Source organism: Polyodon spathula, chromosome 11 (genome assembly GCF_017654505.1).
Source record: "Polyodon spathula isolate WHYD16114869_AA chromosome 11, ASM1765450v1, whole genome shotgun sequence".
In the NCBI taxonomy this organism is placed as follows: Eukaryota; Metazoa; Chordata; class Actinopteri; order Acipenseriformes; family Polyodontidae; genus Polyodon; species Polyodon spathula.
Window position 1 is genome coordinate 14,122,104 of NC_054544.1, and position 21,544 is coordinate 14,143,647.

General features: G+C 39.4%; 1 protein-coding gene across 2 annotated transcripts in view; it reads right to left on the reverse strand.

Annotated features, from left to right (window-relative positions):
* LOC121322545 (dual 3',5'-cyclic-AMP and -GMP phosphodiesterase 11A) overlaps positions 1-21,544 on the reverse strand; it is a 70,772-nt gene that overhangs the window by 18,889 nt on the left and 30,339 nt on the right. For both annotated transcript variants that reach the window (XM_041262652.1, XM_041262651.1), the window contains 5 exons: positions 20,298-20,430; positions 20,033-20,108; positions 15,668-15,735; positions 14,886-14,978; positions 14,045-14,095 (listed from right to left, as the gene is read on the reverse strand). In XM_041262652.1, the coding sequence (XP_041118586.1) occupies positions 14,045-14,095; positions 14,886-14,978; positions 15,668-15,735; positions 20,033-20,108; positions 20,298-20,430 (421 nt within the window). The remainder of the gene's footprint in view (positions 1-14,044; positions 14,096-14,885; positions 14,979-15,667; positions 15,736-20,032; positions 20,109-20,297; positions 20,431-21,544) is intronic.

The window sequence follows — 21,544 nt, forward strand, 5'->3', positions numbered from 1 at the left end:
GTAGACAGAACCATACGAGAATAATGCAAGTATTATATTTGCTACCCTGTTATTGTATAGTTTAACACTTCAAAACAAGTAGGTGTTTATATGAAGAAGTGTTGAATGTATCACTCATGCCTTTTATGCCACTGGGATTCAAAAGGCAATATATACAGTATTAGTTCATATGCAAGCACAACGCAAATGGATGGAGATGCAGATGGATTACATTCGTTTACTGCAAAGCTACATCTTAGCTGGTGCTTATCTTGGTTAGAGCCGAGTTCAAATCAGCATGAAGTTCAACATCTACTCTCATGTAATGGAAATCATGAAGATCTGGATACATCCAGTGACTGCTGTAAATAGTGCAGCTGGAAACAAGGGAAAGACCTCGTGACAGTATGGAGAGACAGCTGGGTTGGCAAGGGTTAGTTACCCTGGTCGGCAGTATCCAGCTCTTTGTTTTCAAAGGTAAACAGGATGCTGGAAACACCCACCCAAAGCTTCTAAGAAATTAAAGAGAAAAATACCCCTAGAGTCTGCGAGAGCGGGGGCGGAAGATGACTCAACGTTGGATAACATGGTTAACGACTTAGGAACGGAAAAGGACATGAAAATGGAAAGTACTTCACAAAAGACTAGTTCAAGATCTGCAGTTAGCAAAGACATGGAACTCCATGTTTGTGTCTGCGGCTCGAGCAAGGCAACAACTGTCAGAGGTTTGAAGATTCATCAAGGGAGAATGAAATACTTGAGGGAGAAGGGACTAGGGCCTCGCATTGATCAGTACTTCTTATGAAATCATTCTGTCGAATGAAATCCAGCAACAGGAAGCAAACCACAGTTCGCAGGATCTCAGCACCCCTGTCATAGACGTGAGGAGGACTTGCATGGATACAACTAGTGATGAACCTAATGATCCTTGCGAACCCGGTCAGACAAACCAGCGTAAGAGAGAAAAGAACCTCAACGGACACAAGCCTGGAGTCAAATGACCAAGAGCTTGTGAGAAAACTGCGTGGGACACAGTAAACACAGATCTCTGTTTTACTTTGGAAAGGTTAAATGGAACAGTTGAAAAGAAGCTGGATAAATTTGGAATATGGAAACGAGAGGTTTGGAATTGATAAAAGGAAGAAAAAAGTACAAACTATTTCTGGAAAATCTAGACAGCAGCAGGAGATTGACCGCTTAGTTAGAGAAAGGAGGCAGTTGAGGAAGCAATGGACAAAAGCAGAACAAAGTCAGAAGAGGGACTCAATCTGTTACAAAGGGTCATAAAAGATAAGCTTGCAATATTGCATAAAGCTGAGCACCTACGGAAATGCTACAAAAAGAAAGAGCGTGCGAGAACTAACTTTTATAAAGATCCATTCAAATTTGTAAAGAAGATATTCACCAGTGAGAAAAATGGCACACTAAAATAATCAAAGTTTGAGCTGGAGAGATATTTAGAGGAAACACATACAGATTAAAAAAGGCAGGAGCCTATGTCAATTCCTTCAGATATCCCACCTATCAATCCACCGGAATACCAAATGGAGGACTGTGCACCTAAGTGGAAAGAAGTAGAGCAAGCTGTGAAAAAAGCAAGGGCATCATCATTTCCAGGGCCTAATGGAGTTCCATACAGAGTGCACAAGAGTGCTTCTGGAGTTCTATGAATCCTGTGGAAATTGATGAAAGTGGCATGGGAAAAACAGGTTGTACCAAGAGCACGGCGCCGAGCAGGTGGAGTCTTTATACCAAAAGAAAAGGATTCTACAAGCATCGGTCAGTTTCGTCCTATTTCCCTATTAAACATAGAAGGCAAGATTTTCTTCAGCATTATTGCTCAGAGATTGTCAACCTACCTATTAAAGAACTGCTTCATTGACACTTCAGTACAAAAAGCAGGCATTCCAGGTTTCCCAGGATGCTTAGAACACATCAGCGTAATCTGGAAACAAATTTAATCAGCAAAAAAGGAGAGGAAGGAGCTCCATGTGACATTCCTGGATTTGCATATGGTTCAGTGCCACATGAACTTCTTTGGGCAGCATTTGATTTTTTCAGCGTACCGATGACAATAACAAATTTAGTGAAAGCCTACTTTGGAGATTTGCAATTTAGTTTTTCAACTTCAGAATTCAACACTACATGGCAATGCCTAGAAGTTGGAATAATGGCAGGATGTACCATTTCTCCACTGGCTTTTACCACGGCAATGGAAGTAATTACTGGGGCATCAAAATGGTAGTGGGAGGAGAGCGCTTGGATTCTGGAATGCGACTACCACCAAATCGAGCATACATGGATGACATGACAACAATGAATACAACAGTAGCCTGCAGTAATGGATTATTGGGCAAATTAACCAATAACATTGAAAGGGCACGAATGCAATTCAAGCCCACTAAATCAAAGAGCATATCTATAATTATAATTAAAGTAGTAGATAAAAGGTTCTACATTAATGGTGAGGCAAAACCAACAGTGTCCAAGAAGCCAGTGAAAAGACTAGGGAGATGGTATGATGGGGATCTAAAGGACACAGTTTGTGTGGGAGAAGTTAGACAACAAGCAGTGGAAGGGTTGAAGAGCATAGACAGCAGCGCTTTACCAGGCAAACTGCAACTCTGGTGCTTTCAGTCTACTGCAAAGACTGCTGTGGCCATTGATTGTGTACGAGCTTTCCTTGACAACAGTTGAGAAGCTGGAAGCTTTAATCAGTTCATTCGTCAGGAAATGGTTGGGAGTTCCACGCTGCCCCAGCAATACTGGTAAAGGAATACTGCAGCTACCAATCTCTGCTCTAACCGAGGAGTTAAGTGCACCAAAGTCTGACTGGAAATGACATTAGTAGATTCACGTGACAAATGCGTAAGGGAGGCAGCACCTGTGTTGAAAACTGGAAGAAAATGGACAGCAAAGAAAGCTGTGGAAAATGCTAAGGCTGCCCTTTGAATTTGAGATATTATGGGGCAAGTTCAGCATGGAAAAGGAGGTTTTGGTCCGTTCAGCTCCTCCTACATGGCATAAGGCAACCCCTGCTCAACGGAGGAAGCTGGTAGTCAATGAGGTGCAAAAGCAGGAGGAGAGGATCAGGTGTGTAAAGGCCATTTTCCAAGCCAAGCAGGGAGACTGGATGAGATGGGAGAGTGTGGAACAAGGCAAGATCAGGTGGCAAGACCTATGGACAATGGAACAGAGCAGGACCAGTTTCCTCATCAGATCAGCATATGATGTTCTCCCATCACCACAGAACCTAAACCTCTGGGTGGGTGAGGATCCCTCATGTCCTTTGTGTTCATCACCTGCAACATTAAGGCACATTTTGACAGGATGTAAGGTGGGTCTTAACCAAGGACGGTTCACTTGGCGCCATGACCAGGTGCTGCAATGCTTGGCCTTAGCCTTGGAAGACAAACGTAACCTGACCAATAAGTTTCCACCAGTTCCACCAAAGCAATACACAGAAAAGACAATATTCCTCTGTCCAGGAGAGCAACCACCAAGAAAAGGTGTTAACCAAGCCTCGTCCAGGACAACTGGAAGCTGCTAGAGACTGGAAGATGCTGGCAGATGTTGGTTAACAGCTTATTTTTCCACCTGAGATTGCCACCACTAACCTTCGACCAGACAATGTCTTGTGGTCTGGATCAGCACACCTTGTTCATCTGGTAGAGTTAACAGTGCCATGGGAAGATGCTGCGGATGAGGCGTATGAGAGGAAGAAACTTTGGTATGCTCAACTAGCTGCTGAAGCGGAACAGCGAGGATGGAGTCTGAGTTTACCTAGTGGAGGTGGATTGTCGAGGATTTGAGGCATACTCTACAACCCGACGTCGGGTTCAGTGGCCAAGAGTTGCATCGCACAGTGAAGAACTTATCTGAAGCAGCAGAAAGGAGCAGCAACTGGCTGTGGTTGAGACAGAAAGATTCTGGATGGGGATCTCAAGCACAATAGAAAGGCTGGGTCTTCCCAGCGACAGCGAGTGGAAGCGACAGCGAGTGGGAGAAGTACAGGCGTGGAAAAGTACAGAGCAGTTTAGAAGCAGTTTGAAAGCAGGTTGACAGCTGCAGAAGAAACTAAACTTCAAAAAAAAAAACCTCAACATGGTCTTCAAGCCAGTAATCTGTGACACCTGCTTGATGTGGGAAATCCGAGAAAACCCAGCGGAGCTAAACCAAGTGTGCGTAAAGTGCTGCGCGATCCAGGATTTGCATAAACTAGTAAGTATGCTAGAAATGGAGCTGGAAGAAGTGAGACAGCAACAGGATCTTGAGGAACTGGCACACCCACAATTCATGGAAGTCTGCATCACCCCTAACAGACTGAAAGCCACCAGGGAGATAGAAGGTCAGAACAGCTGGGTTCAGGTAGGCAGAAGCAGGGAAAAAAAGAAACTTCGTTAAACACAAACACCAGAAATCAAAACAACCAACAAATTTGAGTCATTTCAGAATTTTGATGAGCAGAACCAACAACAAGAGAATGAAAGAAACAACATCCAGGACCCCATTGACAGTGGTGACCAGACAGCAAAAAGAAGGGAGGTCATGATTGTTGGGGATTCCATATTGAGAAACACAGCAAGTTCAATTCGCAGTTTGGACCCCCTTACTACAACAGTGTGCTGCCTTCCGGGAGCCTCGCTCAAGCACATCACCGAGAACGTGGACAGGCTCCTACAACAAACAGGAGAGGACCCGGTAGTAGTCGGCCACATCGGTACAAACAACATTGGAAGAGACAGACCAAAATCCCTGCAAAACAAATTCAGAGAGCTAGGAAGGAAATTAAAAGAGAAAACCAAAACTGTGGTATTCTGGTATACTACCGGCACCTTGCAAAGGACCATATGGACAGCTGGACATAATTAATCAAAACGCATGGCTGAAGATGTGGTGCACACAGGAAGGCTTCACCTGTCTTGATCATTGGACCACATTCTACAACGAGGACTATCTGTATAGACGGGATGGACTGCACTTAAATAACAAGGGAACCAGTCTACTTGGAGAAAAGATCCTCGAGCAGGTTCAGAAGCATTTAAACTAGAAAGGAAGGGGGGAGAAATCAACAAAAAAACAGAAGGGAGACCGCATCAAAACAAGGACAACAACTCAGGTAAGACAACCATTAAATGTATTTATCTAAATGTTAGAAGTATCAGAAACAAAATTCTAGAACTTGAAGCTACTGCACTAACAGGTAACTATGATGTGATAGGTGTTACAGAAACGTGGTTGTCTGAGAGTGATGGGGACGAATATAATATTTGTGGGTATACACTGTATAGGAAAGACAGGCAGGACAGAAGAGGAGGAGGGGTAGCGCTATACATAAGAAACAGTCTTGAAGCCCAGGTGTTAAACTTGGACAAAGAAAATAAATCCGAATCAATATGGGTCAGAATAACGGACAAAAATTCAAAGGGCATAATAATAGGAGCATGCTATAGACCGCCAGATTCAGACGGTGAGCAAAATAATCTGTTATACAATGACATTAGAAATGCGTGTAGCAAAGGAGAAGCCATACTAATGGGGGATTTCAACTTCCCCCAAATAAAATGGGAAAACCCGGTGGGTAGCACGAAGGATGAAATAGAAATGGTGGAAATGACAAATGACTGCTTCCTAACACAATTTGTCAAGGCACCGACTAGAGGGGAGGCATGCCTTGATTTAGTCTTTTCAAATAACGAAGATAGAATAACTAAAACAGAGGTCAGAGAACCACTGGCAAACTCAGACCACAACATGGTCTCATTTGAAGTGTTTTTTAAAACCCCAAAAGTAATGACTAAAGCTAAGGTTTACAATTTTAGAAAAGCAAACTATGAAGGTATGAAACAGAGACTAACAGAAGTAGATTGGAGTAAAATAGAGAAAACACCCACAGAAGAAGGATGGTTGTTCTTCAAAAATGTAGTACTAGAGGCGCAAAACAATTACATCCCTAAAGTAGACAAATCTAAATGTAAAACTAAATTGCCAAAATGGTTTAATAGATCAATTAAAAAAAATATTCAGCGAAAAAAGGCACTTTACAGAGCATTAAAAAAGGACCAAAAAGAAAGTACGCAGAAAGAGTACACAGAACTGCAAACGCAAGTCAAAAAGGAAGTTAGAAAGGCCAAGAGAGAAATAGAAATGAACATTGCTAAGGGAGCTAAAACCAATTCCAAAATGTTTTTCCAATATTACAACAGCAAGAGAACATTCAAAGAGGAGATTAAATGTTTAAGAGATACAAATGGCAAAATCAAAGATGAAGAAAAAAAAATAGCAAATATATTAAATGATTACTTTTCACAAGTTTTTACAAAGGAAGATACTGACAACATGCCCCACATGTCATCCAGTTCCTATCCAGTTTTAAATAACTTTAGCATAACTGAGGCAGAAGTGTTAAAGGGACTAGGAGCTCTTAAAATAAACAAATCCCCTGGGCCGGATGAGATCCTCCCAGCAGTACTCAAAGAAATGAAAGAAGTAATTTACAAACCGCTAACCAAGATCATGCAGCAGTCTCTTGACACAGGGGTGGTACCAACAGACTGGAAAATTGCAAACGTAATACCGATCCACAAAAAGGGAAACAAAACTGAACCAGGTAACTACAGACCAGTAAGCCTGACTTCTATTATATGCAAACTTATGGAAACTATAATAAGATCCAAAATGGAAAATTACCTATATGGTAACAGGGTCCTGGGAGACAGTCAACATGGTTTGAGGAAAGGGAGATCGTGTCTAACTAACTTGCTTGATTTTTTTGAGGATGCAACATCGATAATGGATAATTGCAAAGCATATGACATGGTTTATTTAGATTTCCAGAAAGCTTCTGACAAAGTCCCGCACAAAAGATTAATTCTCAAACTGAACGCAGTTGGGATTCAAGGAAACACGTGTACATGGATTAGGGAGTGGTTAACATGTAGAAAACAGAAAGTACTTATTAGAGGAAAAACCTCAGAATGGAGTGTGGTAACCAGTGGTGTACCACAGGGATCAGTATTAGGTCCTCTGCTATTCCTAATCTACATTAATGATTTAGATTCTGGTATAGTAAGCAAACTTGTTAAATTTGAAGACGACACAAAAGTAGGAGGCGTGGCAAACACTGTTGCAGCAGCAAAGGTCATTCAGAATGATCTAGACAAGATTCAGAACTGGGCAGACACATGGCAAATGACATTTAATAGAGAAAAGTGTAAGGTACTGCACGCAGGAAATAAAAATGTACATTATAAATATCATATGGGAGATACTGAAATTGGAGAAGGAATCTATGAAAAAGACCTAGGAGTTTTTGTTGACTCAAAAATGTCTTCATCTAGACAATGTGGGGAAGCTATAAAAAAGCTAACAAGATGCTTGGATACATTGTGAAAAGTGTTGAATTTAAATCAAGGGAAGTAATGTTAAAACTGTACAATGCACTAGTAAGACCTCATCTTGAATATTGTGTGCAGTTCTGGTCACCTCGCTATAAAAAAGATATTGCTGCTTTAGAAAGAGTGTAAAGAAGAGCGACCAGAATTATTCCGGGCTTAAAAGGCATGCCATATGCAGACAGGCTAAAAGAATTGAATCTGTTCAGTCTTGAACAAAGAAGACTACGTGGCGACCTAATTCAAGAATTCAAAATTCTAAAAGGTAGACCCAAGGGACTTTTTCAGCCTGAAAAAAGAAACAAGGACCAGGGGTCACAAATGGAGATTAGACAAAGGGGCATTCAGAACAGAAAATAGGAGGCACTTTTTTACACAGAAAATTGTGAGGGTCTGGAATCAACTCCCCAGTAATGTTGTTGAAGCTGACACCCTGGGATCCTTCAAGAAGCTGCTTGATGAGATTCTGGGATCAATAAGCTACTAACAACCAAACGAGCAAGATGGGCCGAATGGCCTCCTCTCGTTTGTAAACTTTCTTATGTTCTTATGAAAGAAAGCAACGCTGATGTACAGGTAAGTAAGCTGGGCTGAGCTGAGTGGGGGATGGAGGGGGTTGATGCTGGGACGCCAGAATCACTGTTGCGCCCTCTTGAGGTGTCGTGGACTAGTCAACGAAACACTGAGGATGGAAGATGCCCACTTGAAGACCCCAGAGATGTACCCTACTTAGCTTAATCTAGACGGTTGTCATGCTGATGTGCTGGGGAGACCGCACTGGGTTGATCCCTGGAGCCAGCATCACAGCCATTGTGTGTGCTGATGCGCTGGGGAGGCAAAATGAGCTGATCCGTTGAGCCAGCATTACACTTCAGCAATCAACACCAGACAGAAGGATATCTACATCACCAAATGGAAAACAACGCAAATGGATGGAGATGCAGATGGATCACATTAGTTTACTGCAAAGCTACTTCTTAGTTGGTGCTTATCTTGGCGAGAGCCGAGTTCAAATCAGCATGAAGTTCAACATCTACTCTCATGTAATGGAAATCATTATATAAATATCTTAAAAGTAAAAAAAACAAATTCTATCTCACAAAAACATCTGGGTAAACAGGATTAAATGTTCCTCATTTTCAGTTGCTGAGGGATTACTTGCAGTTACTGTTCTACACTTTGAATATATCCACATGCTGTCAGTAATGTGTGTGCAGTGCTCACAGGGGAGATATTATTGTAGCAAAAAAAATCAAACGCTCTGAAAGGAGATTGTAATTCCTTAGTCTCACAGCAGAGCCTCAGCAAGCATGTGCTGCACTAGCAGTGTTTTAGGAACCATATAAATAATGCATAGAAGCCATTAAAAATGCATTGGACTTGCACTTTTTTCTAGCTTCCCATTCAGGGCATTACAATTCAAAGAACTAGGAATATGCTGGACTCATGATTTCCATTACATGAGAGTAGGTGTTAAAATTTAATGATGATATTGGCTCCATAAGCACCAACTAAGACATAGCTTCTTTTGCTGTAAACTAATGTGATCCATCTGCGTTTCCTTCCATCTGATGATGTAGATATCCTTCTGCCTAGTGTTGATGGCTTAAGTGTACTGCTGACTCCAGGGATCAGCCTATTTTGCCTCCCTGGCACATTAGCACACACAATGGCTGCAATGCTGGCTCCAGGGATCAACCACAGTGTGGTCTCTCTAGCGCATCAGCATAACAACCGTCTGGACTGAGCTGAGTACTTCTCTAGGGTCTTCAAGTGGGCACCTTCCATCCTTGGTCTTTCATCGACTAGCCCACAACACCTTAAGAGGGCTCAATAGTGATTCTGGCATCCCAGCATCACTCCCTTCTGTCCCCCACTCAGCTGAGCCCAGCTTACCTACCTTCCTTTCCATCGACATTGCTTTCTTTCTACTGTGCTTGAGGTCCCCAACCAGAATCTTTTCATTTCAATCACAGCCAGTTGCTGCTCCTCTCTGCTGCTTCAGTAAGTTTCTCACTATGCATCACAACTCTTGGCCACTGAATCCGATGCCTCTGAGAAACCAGGTTGTGGAGTGTGCCACAAATCCTCGACAATCCGCCTCCACTGGGTAAACCTGGACTCTCCATTCTCACTGTTCCACTTCAGCAGCTAGTTGAGCATACCAAAGTTTCTTCCCTTCATACACCTCATCCACAGCATCCTCCCATAGGACTGTTAATTCTACCAGGTGAACAAAGCATGCTCTGAAGGTTAGTGGTGGCAATCTCAGGTGGGAAAATAAGCCGTTGTCCACATCTGCCAGCATTTTCCAGTCTCTAGCAGCTTCCGGTTGTCCTAGATGAGTTTTGGTTTTAATACCTTGTCTTGGTGATTGCTCCACTGGATGGAGGAATGTGTGTCATGTGTCATTGTGGCAAAGTGGCTGCGGTGCAGGAGTGATGAACAGACAATGGTGATTCAGTGAATAAGTGTTTTATTGCTCTTTTTCCAGGTCTGGTGACCGTCAAATAATAAATCCCCGGCAATACACAACAATGTGTAAAGCACGGGGATAATGAAAACAAGGGCACAGTCCCAAACAAAAAACAACGGCACGGTCACCAGTCCTGGGTGATCGAAAACGTGCAGGTGCTCAGTGCAGTGGTGCTCTGGATAGTGCTTTCCTTTCAACAGCTCCGGAGGTGTGCGTTAACTGTCTATTAGTGCGACAAAGACAGACAATTACAGACAGACAGAAAATAACACACAACACGTATAACACTCAGTCATTCTCTCCTAACGTTAACCCAAACAAAGGAAAAGATCAGCGTTACCCTGGCCCCTATACGTAATCCTGCATGACGTCTAGGTAAACAGTTGCAGCTGCCTTACTACTTGCAGCTGCCCTTCGTTTACCTTTCAGGTCATTATGGTCTTAAAACAGAGTCTTGCTTCTTTCTTTCTTTTGTCAGGCCAGCCCTTCCAGACACTTTTCCTCCTGTTCCTTAGCGCCCTCACAGGTCGGAAGGAAGATTTATTTATTTATTTATTGATTTATTGTATTTCTGTCACAGTCATATATTGCTGGAACTGGTGGCAACCTGTTGGTCATGCTGCACTTGTCTTCCAATGCTAAGGCCAAATATTGCAGCACCTGGTCATGGCGCTAAGTAAACGTCAAGCAGTTTTTTTCAGGAATAATAGCTCTACAACCACAGTATGCTAGCTCTATTCCTATTTAGCCAATATGTTCACATGCCTGTGAAAAGTTTTCTGTACTGTATATCTTACAGTATATGGATAGCAGCTGCAGTTTCTGAGCCTCTTGGAGGATGGCCCTGGGGATTGTACACATTGTAGAGTACCCTTTTTGTTCTTCTTTTTCATATATTCCCATATAAACCGTATTCTATTGGAATACAAGCAGCCTATCACATTTCTTTTAACTTTTCCAGATATATGGTGTGGTGCAGACTACTAATGCACCATTGCTGAAAATGCCTGAGCTCATTATCGTGCTCAAACATAAAGCCAGCACCAATTTGTTTCAAACACGAAGGAAGAACTGCAGGGTAACGACAAAATATTTTGTTATGAATTTTATCCAGTCATAATGGGCAATCAAGCTTAAACTTGGTTTCAAACATAATTAACTTATATAAATAAGAAACACATTCAACCACCTTTTTTTTTTTTATCAGTTATCGTAATTGTAACAGATGTTGTCTTGAGAAAATCAAACTTTAAATGTTCAGGGGGGGGGGGGGGGGGGGGGGGGGATTGAAAATGATACTAATTTGATATTAGTCTAACTTTCAACACCTGTGTGGGCTTCCCTATAATAATAATAATAATAATAATAATAATAATAAAAAACCCCATCAGACTCACTGCATCTCATTAGCAGACTTCTATTTATTAAACACAAAGATTTCTAGTTGAAAAGTTTGTCATTTAATTTTATTTTCTTAATTCAGCCCATTACATCATCATTCTGAATCTAGCACAAGATTAGAAGTTGAGATGAACACAATACAAATGCTTCTTTAAAAATAAGTAAGACAGCATTTTATTGCAGCATTCCGCAGCCTTTTAAAATGATAACTTAAACAATGACTATGTAATATTAAGACTCCCTCATACAAGCCTTAATATGCATGGATGAAAGTACTGTGGTATAGAGTATGTAGATATTGATATTATTACCTCAATTTTGATAAGAATGTGGGTTATCATTACCTTTCCCCTCGCCCTTCTAATTAACACTGAAGCATCTCTCACTATGTTTACATGCACACTAATATTCCATTATTATTCAGTATGCAGAATATTCTGAATAATCATATGGCAATGGTGAAAAAGCACAAGCTGATTGGCTTAAAGCCAGTCTGTTATCCCTGAGACATCTTCACCAGAAACCAGAAGCAATACCCAAAAGAAAAAAAAAATCTAAATGACTACTTTTATCATCAACCGAATAATACAAAACCGAAAATGCATAAAAATCAAAATGAAATCAAAATCAAAATCAGCTTCAAAAAAAAATAAATAAATGAACAGGGCCCGCTATTGCAACAATACCATCCACAGTTGAAATAAACCCATGCTACTACAGCCAGAAAACACTCCTTAATGGCAATTCCCCCTAAGTCTGGAGTTCTTCTCATATGATCTGTATATAGGAATACAGTGAGACTAGGAATATCATTATTTAGAATAAGAAAACTAATGGACTACATTTTTTTCTTAAATGCCTGCTTCAGTTCCTCATGTGAGAGTCCTTTGCTTTGCTTGATAAACGCACGTCTCTTCACGCTGCTGTCATTTCTTTATAATTAATCCTTTTTTTAATGTCATCCTAAACTATTAACACAAATCAGAACAATGAAAACAGAAAGACAAAGGAATAAATAAAGAAGGATTTACAGAGCATGGGATGGATGAGGTTTGAGACTTTCAAATACGATAGGTCTCTCATGCATTAGTATCCACATACTGCACATATAATTCTCATAATTGCATGACATCCCTTTTCAGTGGACATAGGAGGGAAGGCAAGCTGTATGTTTGTTTTTTTTTTTTTTTTTTTTTTTTTTTTTTAAATTGCAACAGTATTGGGGTATTTTAAAATGAAATCCCTAATACATTAAGAATTGCTGTTGTAATGTCTTAGTTTTCAGGGATGTTGTTTACAGGTGTAAGAAAATGGGGGTGGATACCTCCTGTTTACCTTTGTACTGATCTTTTTCATCCCCTGTACTGTGAATAAAGTTTATTTATGCGACCTGAAAAAACATAGCCCTGGGGCAAATCAGCAGTGAATAAAAATGGTTTCCCATTAAACAAATGGTATTGAAAGCAGCGAAAAGGTAATCATTTATTCACCACCACTTTTTTGTAAAGTAAAATATAAAACATAAAAAAATACTAATCTTTGCCAAGGAAACGCAGTGATTCTTCATCTGATGGTGGGAAATGATGAAGCCGTACCCTCTCATCATGTACAAACTCAGAACACAGAACTCTGAAGTGTAAACTTGCTGTGGGTTTAATGTTAATGGATCAATTAAAAAACACCAGCTTTAATTTTTTCCTTAGAACTGCCACTATCAATATTTTGTTCTTAATAATTTTGAGGGTTAAGGGCCAACTAACAGCCGGAAGTTATCATTTATAAATGATAAATTAATAATAAAAATGTACTGTGTACTAGTACTACTGTATGTTTTTACTAAACCTGTAGTTAAAACACTTTTTATTATAACACCACCACATAAGTCAAAAATGGTTCAAATGCAGCTCTTCTGGCTTCAAGGCAACTAAATATGCAAACTCTACAATGGGAACATAAGGAAAGTACTATTGTGTTGGTAAGGCATAATAAAACAGAATTAAAAGGTGTTAAAAACAGGAGATTAGGTTGGATGAAATACCAGATGTACAGCGTTTCTCAAACGCGGCCCTGGAAAGAATTCTCAATGGCCGCTGTGCTGTCACAACGATTGCTCTCCCACTGCAGGCAGATTCACACAGGACTCGAGGAGAACGGTTATCCCTTGTGATCATAGGTTTCTAATTAAACCTGTGCCAAGTTCTGAGCCCCCCTACTGCATGTGTCAGTACTACTTTTAACTGTCTTGACAAACACCATGCTTATAGCACAGTGACACAAATGTATCTTTACAATTCAATCAAATTACATTGACATTCCTCTAAAAATAATACTTGAAATGTACATTTACACTAATGTTAATATGAAGAGTTGGCATTACAGCACACGTTGTATTTGCAGTTACTTTCAGTGTTGCATTACAGCAGTGGAATCCTCAACATACCTTTTAAATCCTCTGAACACCAGATTGTTACATTATGCATTATATTCCCCCCCCAGCCCCTCTACATAAACACATGTTGTACTAACATAAGAAATCACCAACTAGGAACCAATGATAAACTAGCACATATGGAATCTTGTTTGCTACTGTATCAATGCCTCAAGATGAATGGCTGAAATGTATTACTTATTTTACATCTCCATCAGCAGAAACTGTTTGGATCTCGTACTTTGAGTTCTAGGTCTGTTTAGGCTCACATTTGCATTACATTCCGTTTAATAGTTTAATGTATGTATTTAATATAACTTTGTTTGAATGTATATATAAAATGTAATATAAAAATGTGTTCCTTACCTTAAATTTATCAACTTCAGTCTTCGAGCAAGTGGCATGGTAGGACAGGACCTGTGACAGAATCATAGCTTTAATAAGACTCTTTGCTTTGTAGTTTTATTAGCAGGAAACACACTAGCGGAAACATGAAATATGGTTAAAAAGATCCCAAGGCTGATTCCTGTCAGGTATTGTGGTTCCCCCTAATAATAAAGAAACATATGATATTACAGTTATTGAGGAGACTGAGATGCTGCCACGCTATGTTTAGCGGCGGTGTCCCTTCATGTGCTTTTCTCATATTTTTTACAGTTTATGCATTTCTTATTTCATAAAGTAAACTCATGTTTATTCAGACCTGTCAAGGGCTCTGATATGCATGCTTCTTCTCCCTGTAATGCTTCCCATGCACAAAATATTGCTTTTAAAGAAAGGTAATAAACAGCATGAGAAGGACTCCATATAGGTTTGCATTGATTATGAGTTCTTGAACAGATTAATTCTTCTTTATATTTTTTTGTTATCAATTTGGTACTGATGAAAGCTGCTAGGTTGACAGCACTGACAACTAAAGGTTCTCCACAGGCGGTACAGCTCAGGAGTAATCAACCCTGCACAAGAGGTTGAGAATACAACCGGGTCTCTATAACTGTCAAGTACTTGGCCATTAGGGTCTGATCTGAGACTGACCCAGAACCCTTTCAAAGGCCTTCAAATAGCGTCTACTGAGCCCAGATTAAATCCAACACACAGCTATGAGATGAGAGCCTGCATATCCTACTGTTACCCTTACACACTCGGTACCATATCGGTGAGTTTCTAATAAAAGAGAAATGTCATGTGAAAAATATTCTGTCCTTACATCCAATGCTACCGACTGTTTTGCCCAGGATTTCTTCACCTGATCGTACATTATTGTGTTGTTGATGCCAAGGCCACAGAAGATAACGAATGCCTGTGGGAAGCAGCACAAGGGTTTTGTTAGGATCTAGACATGTGTACATGTCTGGTACTTCAGTGCTATAAAACGGGCAGATTTAATATGGGGGTAAGCTTTCCTTTGGTAAGGATTTGACAATTAGCTACAAACAATTATCTTTACTGCAAGGCCATTTATAGGGGCAGTACATACAAACCAAACCACAAATAAACAAACCAGGGGATTGTGTGTTTTTCTGTATTTGTCTTAGAATGGGAATTTAAAAAGTGCTCATAATAATTTGGAGAATAAATCATGCTAATAGAATTATTTACCTATTGTGGTACTATTTGTAAATTGCGTTATTCTTCTTCTATAGTTTTTGCCAACTGTTATAACCTTAATGAGTTGCAACTGTATTACAATATGAAATGGTAACACTTTAGGCAGGCTTTGTTAATTAACAATCAATGAAAAATCCACAATAGTTGGATATACTGTAGTTGATTAAGCAAAATATGTGTCAATACCCTCTAGTTAGTAAGTAATAAAGCTTAACAATGTTAACACATAAGAATGCTATACTAACACATTATAAACAGTAGTAATGCAAATTTCATGAATTAATTTAGCACTAATTTACAACTCTTAAATCATGTAGTCCCAGTACATTTTTATCGGCACCAGAATCACAGTGCTAAGCAAAATATGGGGGGAAAAAATACCTCAAAGAGCCGCTGATCAGCATCATCAAAAGGTTTCCCATCAAGTCTGTTTAAAACTTGAGCCACTCCTGTGTTAGGAACAAAATGCATTTTGGGTTATTTAGGAATTTCATGTATACAGTTAATAGAACCCCTACTTTTTAATCATTGTTACTTGCTCAGTATAACTGCTTCTGTTTCATATACTCAGGACCCAAATCACTTAAAAGTAACACCCACACATTCAATAAATAGAGTTATTGAGCAAACAGTCCCCCAGCACACTTTCAAAATTAGGAAGCGCTTTGCTATCAATGGCTCTGAATTAATGTTAAATACTAGAATACATGAAGTTTCTATGCTTTATTGTATGGCAGCTGTGTCTAGTTGTAGGTACTGTACACAAGGGTTAGACTGTCAAATATATTTACCTGTCATTTAAAAAACGGCAAATACAATTCAAATGCAAAAGAATAAACAAAAGTTTATTTACAAGAACCTAAATGAAATGTCTAAACTGTTTATACCGGTAGTTTTGTAGAGACATTTTAGAGTAAGGAGCTTTGAGAATCGATTCTAGACCATTGCTTTTGTCAGTTTCATTTTTTGCAAAACTATAAACCAAAAATACGCACAACAAAAAGAAAACTAAAATGAACGGCTACTGAAGACAAGGCAGACAAGGTACATTGTTGTGTGTGGTTAGTTGGTTTAGGAACTACATGCTTGCTGGCGTGCACGAGTCAGTCTTGAAAACGGGACCTAATTCTGTTAAAAAAAATAAATAAACAAACAAGTCTGCCTTTGCCTGCTCCACTCCAGCACAGTGTATGTGAGAGATGAGTCTGGTTGGGGTTATAAACCCATAACCATCAGAATCTGACAGATAGTTTATTGATTGGTGATGTTAAAGAAAGCATGTGTTCAAAGAGGACAATAAACACTCATTTTTTTTCCATCCACAATAAAAAAGCAAATAGCTTCAAATGCCTTTTTCACCTTGTACTTTTAGCAGTGTTCAGAGTGGTTCTGAATTATTTTAGCAGTGGTTCAGAGTGGTTCTGAATTCTTTTAGCAGTGGTGCAGAGTGGTTCTGAATTCTTTTAGCAGTGGTTCAGAGTGGTTCTGAATTCTTTTAGCAGTGTTCAGAGTTTTGAGCAGTGGTTCAGAGTGGTTCTGAATTCTTTTAGCAGTGGTTCGGAGTGGTTCTGAATTCTTTTAGCAGTGGTTCGGTGGTTCTGAATTCTTTTAGCAGTTCTGAAGTTTCTGAATTAGCAGTGGTTCAGAGTGGTTCTGAATTCTTTTAGCAGTGGTTCAGAGTGGGTCTGAATTCTTTTAGCAGTTGGTCGGAGTGGTTCTGAATTCTTTTAGCAGTGGTTCAGAGTGGTTCTGAATTCTTTTAGCAGTGTTCAGAGTGGTTCTGAATTCTTTTAGCAGTGGTTCAGAGTGGTTCTGAATTCTTTTAGCAGTGGTTCGGAGTGGTTCTGAATTCTTTTAGCAGTGTTCGGAGTGGTTCTGAATTCTTTTAGCAGTGGTTCAGAGTTCTTTTAGGTTGGTTCTGAATTCTTTTAGCAGTGGTTCAGAGTGGTTCTGAATTCTTTTAGCAGTGGTTCAGAGTGGTTCTGAATTCTTTTAGCAGTGGTTCGGAGTGGTTCTGAATTCTTTTAGCAGTGGTTCAGAGTGGTTCTGAATTCTTTTAGCAGTGGTTCAGAGTGGTTCTGAATTCTTTTAGCAGTGTTCAGAGTGGGTCTGAATTCTTTTAGCAGTTGGTCGGAGTGGTTCTGAATTATTTTAGCAGTGGTTCAGAGTGGTTCTGAATTCTTTTAGCAGTGGTTCAGAGTGGTTCTGAATTCTTTTAGCAGTGTTCAGAGTGGTTCTGAATTCTTTTAGCAGTGGTCGGAGTGGTTCTGAATTCTTTTAGCAGTGGTTCAGAGTGGTTCTGAATTCTTTTAGCAGTGGTTCAGAGTGGTTCTGAATTCTTTTAGCAGTGGTTCGGAGTGGTTCTGAATTATTTTAGCAGTGGTTCAGAGTGGTTCTGAATTCTTTTAGCAGTTCTGAATTCAGTTTCAGAGTGGTTCTGAATTCTAGCAGTGGTTCAGAGTGGTTCTGAATTCTTTTAGCAGTGGTTCAGAGTGGTTCTGAATTCTTTTAGCAGTGGTTCAGAGTGGTTCTGAATTCTTTTAGCAGTGGTTCAGAGTGGTTCTGAATTCTTTTAGCAGTGTTCAGAGTGGTTCTGAATTCTTTTAGCAGTGTTCAGAGTGGTTCTGAATTCTTTTAGCAGTGGTTCAGAGTGGTTCTGAATTCTTTTAGCAGTTGTTCAGAGTGGTTCTGAATTCTTTTAGCAGTGGTTCAGAGTGGTTCTGAATTCTTTTAGCAGTGTTCAGAGTGGTTCTGAATTCTTTTAGCAGTGGTTCAGTGTTCGGAGTGGTTCTGAATTCTTTTAGCAGTGGTTCAGAGTGGTTCTGAATTCTTTTAGCAGTGGTTCAGAGTGGTTCTGAATTCTTTTAGCAGTGTTCAGAGTGGGTCTGAATTCTTTTAGCAGTGGAGTGGGTCTGAATTCTTTTAGCAGTGGTTCAGAGTGGTTCTGAATTTTTTAGCAGTGGTTCAGAGTGGTTCTGAATTATTTTAGCAGTGTTCAGAGTGGTTCTGAATTCTTTTAGCAGTGGTTCAGAGTGGTTCTGAATTCTTTTAGCAGTGGTTCAGAGTGGTTCTGAATTCTTTTAGCAGTGGTTCAGAGTGGTTTTGAATTCTTTTAGCAGTTGGTCAGAGTGGTTCTGAATTATTTTAGCAGTGGTTCAGAGTGGGTCTGAATTCTTTTAGCAGTGGATTCATAGTGGTTTTGAATTCTTTTAGCAGTTGGTCAGAGTGGTTTTGAATTATTTTAGCAGTGGTTCAGAGTGGTTCTGAATTCTTTTTGCAGCGGTTCAGTGGTTCTGAATTCTTTTGCTCCAGTACTGAGTTTTAATAGAGAAGGTGGAGCCATCAGAGTTGAAAGGTAAACAGTTAATATTAATTTCTAGGATTCAACAAAGTCATTGAATTCTGTTATAGATTTATAGAGAAAGATTATAACAGAACTTAAAAACACTCAGTGTCCTACCATACTGAATCTAAATCAAATAGTAAGGGCATAAAATCTACAATACTATTTTGCATGTGTATGATTCTCTGTAAAGCCAATTGCCAGTACATTTCCAGGTATTTGTCTGGTATTTTTGTTTAATTAACCCACTTTAAAACACCAGTACGATCCCTTGAAGCTTCAAACTGTTTGTTTTGAGCACCTAGGTTACATTTTACATTTTTATTTTTAAATTGAACAGTTTTTTTGTGCTTGTCTCGCTGCTGTAGCGCAGTAATATAAGTAACATTAGAATGACTTTCATTTCTGGCTCTGATAACTTCCATCCACGCTCTACTGAAGCTGACCATCGGAATCGGCCTGATGTCTCCTTTCAACTTCATTGGCATTTTACTCAGGACTGTACAAATATATATAAAAAACTTGCTTACAATCTATGAGAAGATTTAGTTTCGGTTTCTCTTACAGAGAAATTACAAACGAGCAGGTAAATTACTGAGAGAAAAAAATAATAACCGCGTAGGATATATTTTAGTTTTAACAGAAATCAATTCGATATTCAGAGGTAATATTTTTCGTTAAGAAAAACAACTGCATCACACTCAACTACCGTTCTCCCGCCTCTTTTTGTCCCGCCCCATAGCAACCAATACACACTCCTGATTCGCTGGTACAGTACCCCCCTGACCTACCAACTCCCACCTAACAGGCTCTTGTTAACTGTCAGTAAATGTACTGTATTGAAGCCCTCAAAACACACATTGCTGCAGGCTCTCACAACGCAGCTTTTAAAATGCCTAAAAGTATATAATAAAATACTGCGCTGTTCAAAAACCAGAGTATTTCTGATAAAAGCCGCTCTCGAATAAACACCACCCTCAATTAAGTGCCGCAGCCGTTTTTAACAATTTCAAATAAACGCTGCGGAGCTAATTCGAAGTAATAGGGGATGTAACGAAAAATGTGACATTTCAAAATCTAACGTCATATACTGTAGTACTATTATGGCGTGCGGTAGACTTTTGTGATATAACTTTGAGGTTTCTATGATTATATGACTTTAAATACAATACCAAAATTATGTTCATCACTATATTTTTAAATGTCTCCAACCAAAACTTTTGGCCATAGCTGTAGATCAGTTTCAAGGCACTGGAACTATTAAGGCAAATTATATTGTACACATACAATCAAAATCAGTCTCTCACTTTAAGAGATGGGTATGTTTTCTGATCTGTCAGAATTTGGACCTACTGCACTCAGCCATGTAACAGATCTGTTGAAAAAATATATTAGAAACTTACCAATTATTTGATGGTTACTGTTCCAAATAGGCACACAAAGGACAGAGTGTATATGAAAGCCAGAGAACTGATCAGCCTAGAAGGAAAAAAGGATTTATACAGTGCAGTCCCTATATGAGCAGCACTAAAAGTGGTTATACAGTGTCCCTTCATGACCAGCACTAAAAGCGCTGAGTGAAATGGAGAGCCGGTTCTAATAGACAAAGAGCTCAGATCAATTGAGATACTTACCTATTTATAGATTTATATATATATAAAAACTTACTTCTGCATCAAAGCGAGGGTCCTGATATGCATCACTGATGTTAACTGGAAGACCGGTGGAAGCGACAAGCTCAGCTATGCTGTTGTTAATCAGCCAGTCCGAGTAGGAAGACTTCTCCAGGCTGTCTTTGAAACTTGGCACAGGAGTGTTCCAAACAAAGGAGAAAGGAATACATTAGGATGACCATTTTAAATAATATTAAATAAGAAACAAGAGTGCCATTTACGTCTTCAAATTCTAAAGTAAATGTTCGTTATCAACGCACTGGGTTTTACCTCAAGGTTCCGTGCAAGTTAGTGATGTTTTAAAATGATTATTAGCTGGTGTGTAGAAAGCTTTGGATGCACAAGCAGCTTGCCCACATTAACATGCAGGTTTAAACACAGACCAGTTCTGTTATAATAAATAGGTGATAAACACACTTTACAACATATAGTTTGGTCTACTTTTTTGTGAACATTTATTAGCTGTAGTTTTGGAATAGTGGCGTGTTCTCTTAGCATGTGGCAGAAATAGGGTTTCTGAGCCACAGGCTCCACAAATGTATTACATCTTAGTTGAAGCATTGCCTCCCACTAATATTAAGACTTGTATTTCCAGAAAGAATGCTACCCAAATCATTAATATTTCATAGTGCAAATTCAGCTTGGTTTTAATGTAAAAAGTGGTATATACCAAACCGTTTTTATAATTCTGTGTCTTGAGAAATGTACTTTATACTGACATAAAAGTACTGTGTATACACACACACACATTGGTAAGTTACTGCATTTCACCACTGCGTTTCCCTGTTTAGTGATGGAGAGAGCACATAGATGATTTTATTTATAAAACAGTAACATTAACAGAAGAGTTCAGTGACTTCTGACATAGAAGAGTTTTACAACTGATATCTAAAAATTCAATTCAACATGGTAGCACCAGGGGGATTGATATTGTGGTGGGCTTACTGCCCCTGTGCCACAAAAAAAAATCTGCCTTTTTTATCAGAGAATTCATTCTTAAAAAAAGGAAAGCAAACGTCTTCAAAGTCCCAGATGGCTTCAGCTCCATTAGCAATCCAATTTCAGAGCTGCAACAGCTTTCTAGGGAAGTAATCTGCAATGTGTTTCCCCTGAGAATCTAAATATATAAAAAAAATAGCAAATGTTCTTTGAGATTTTAACCTCCCAAAGGCCAAATATGAAAACGCAGAAGGAAACACTACAAAAAAAAAAAAAAAACAACAACAAAAACAAAAACAAACA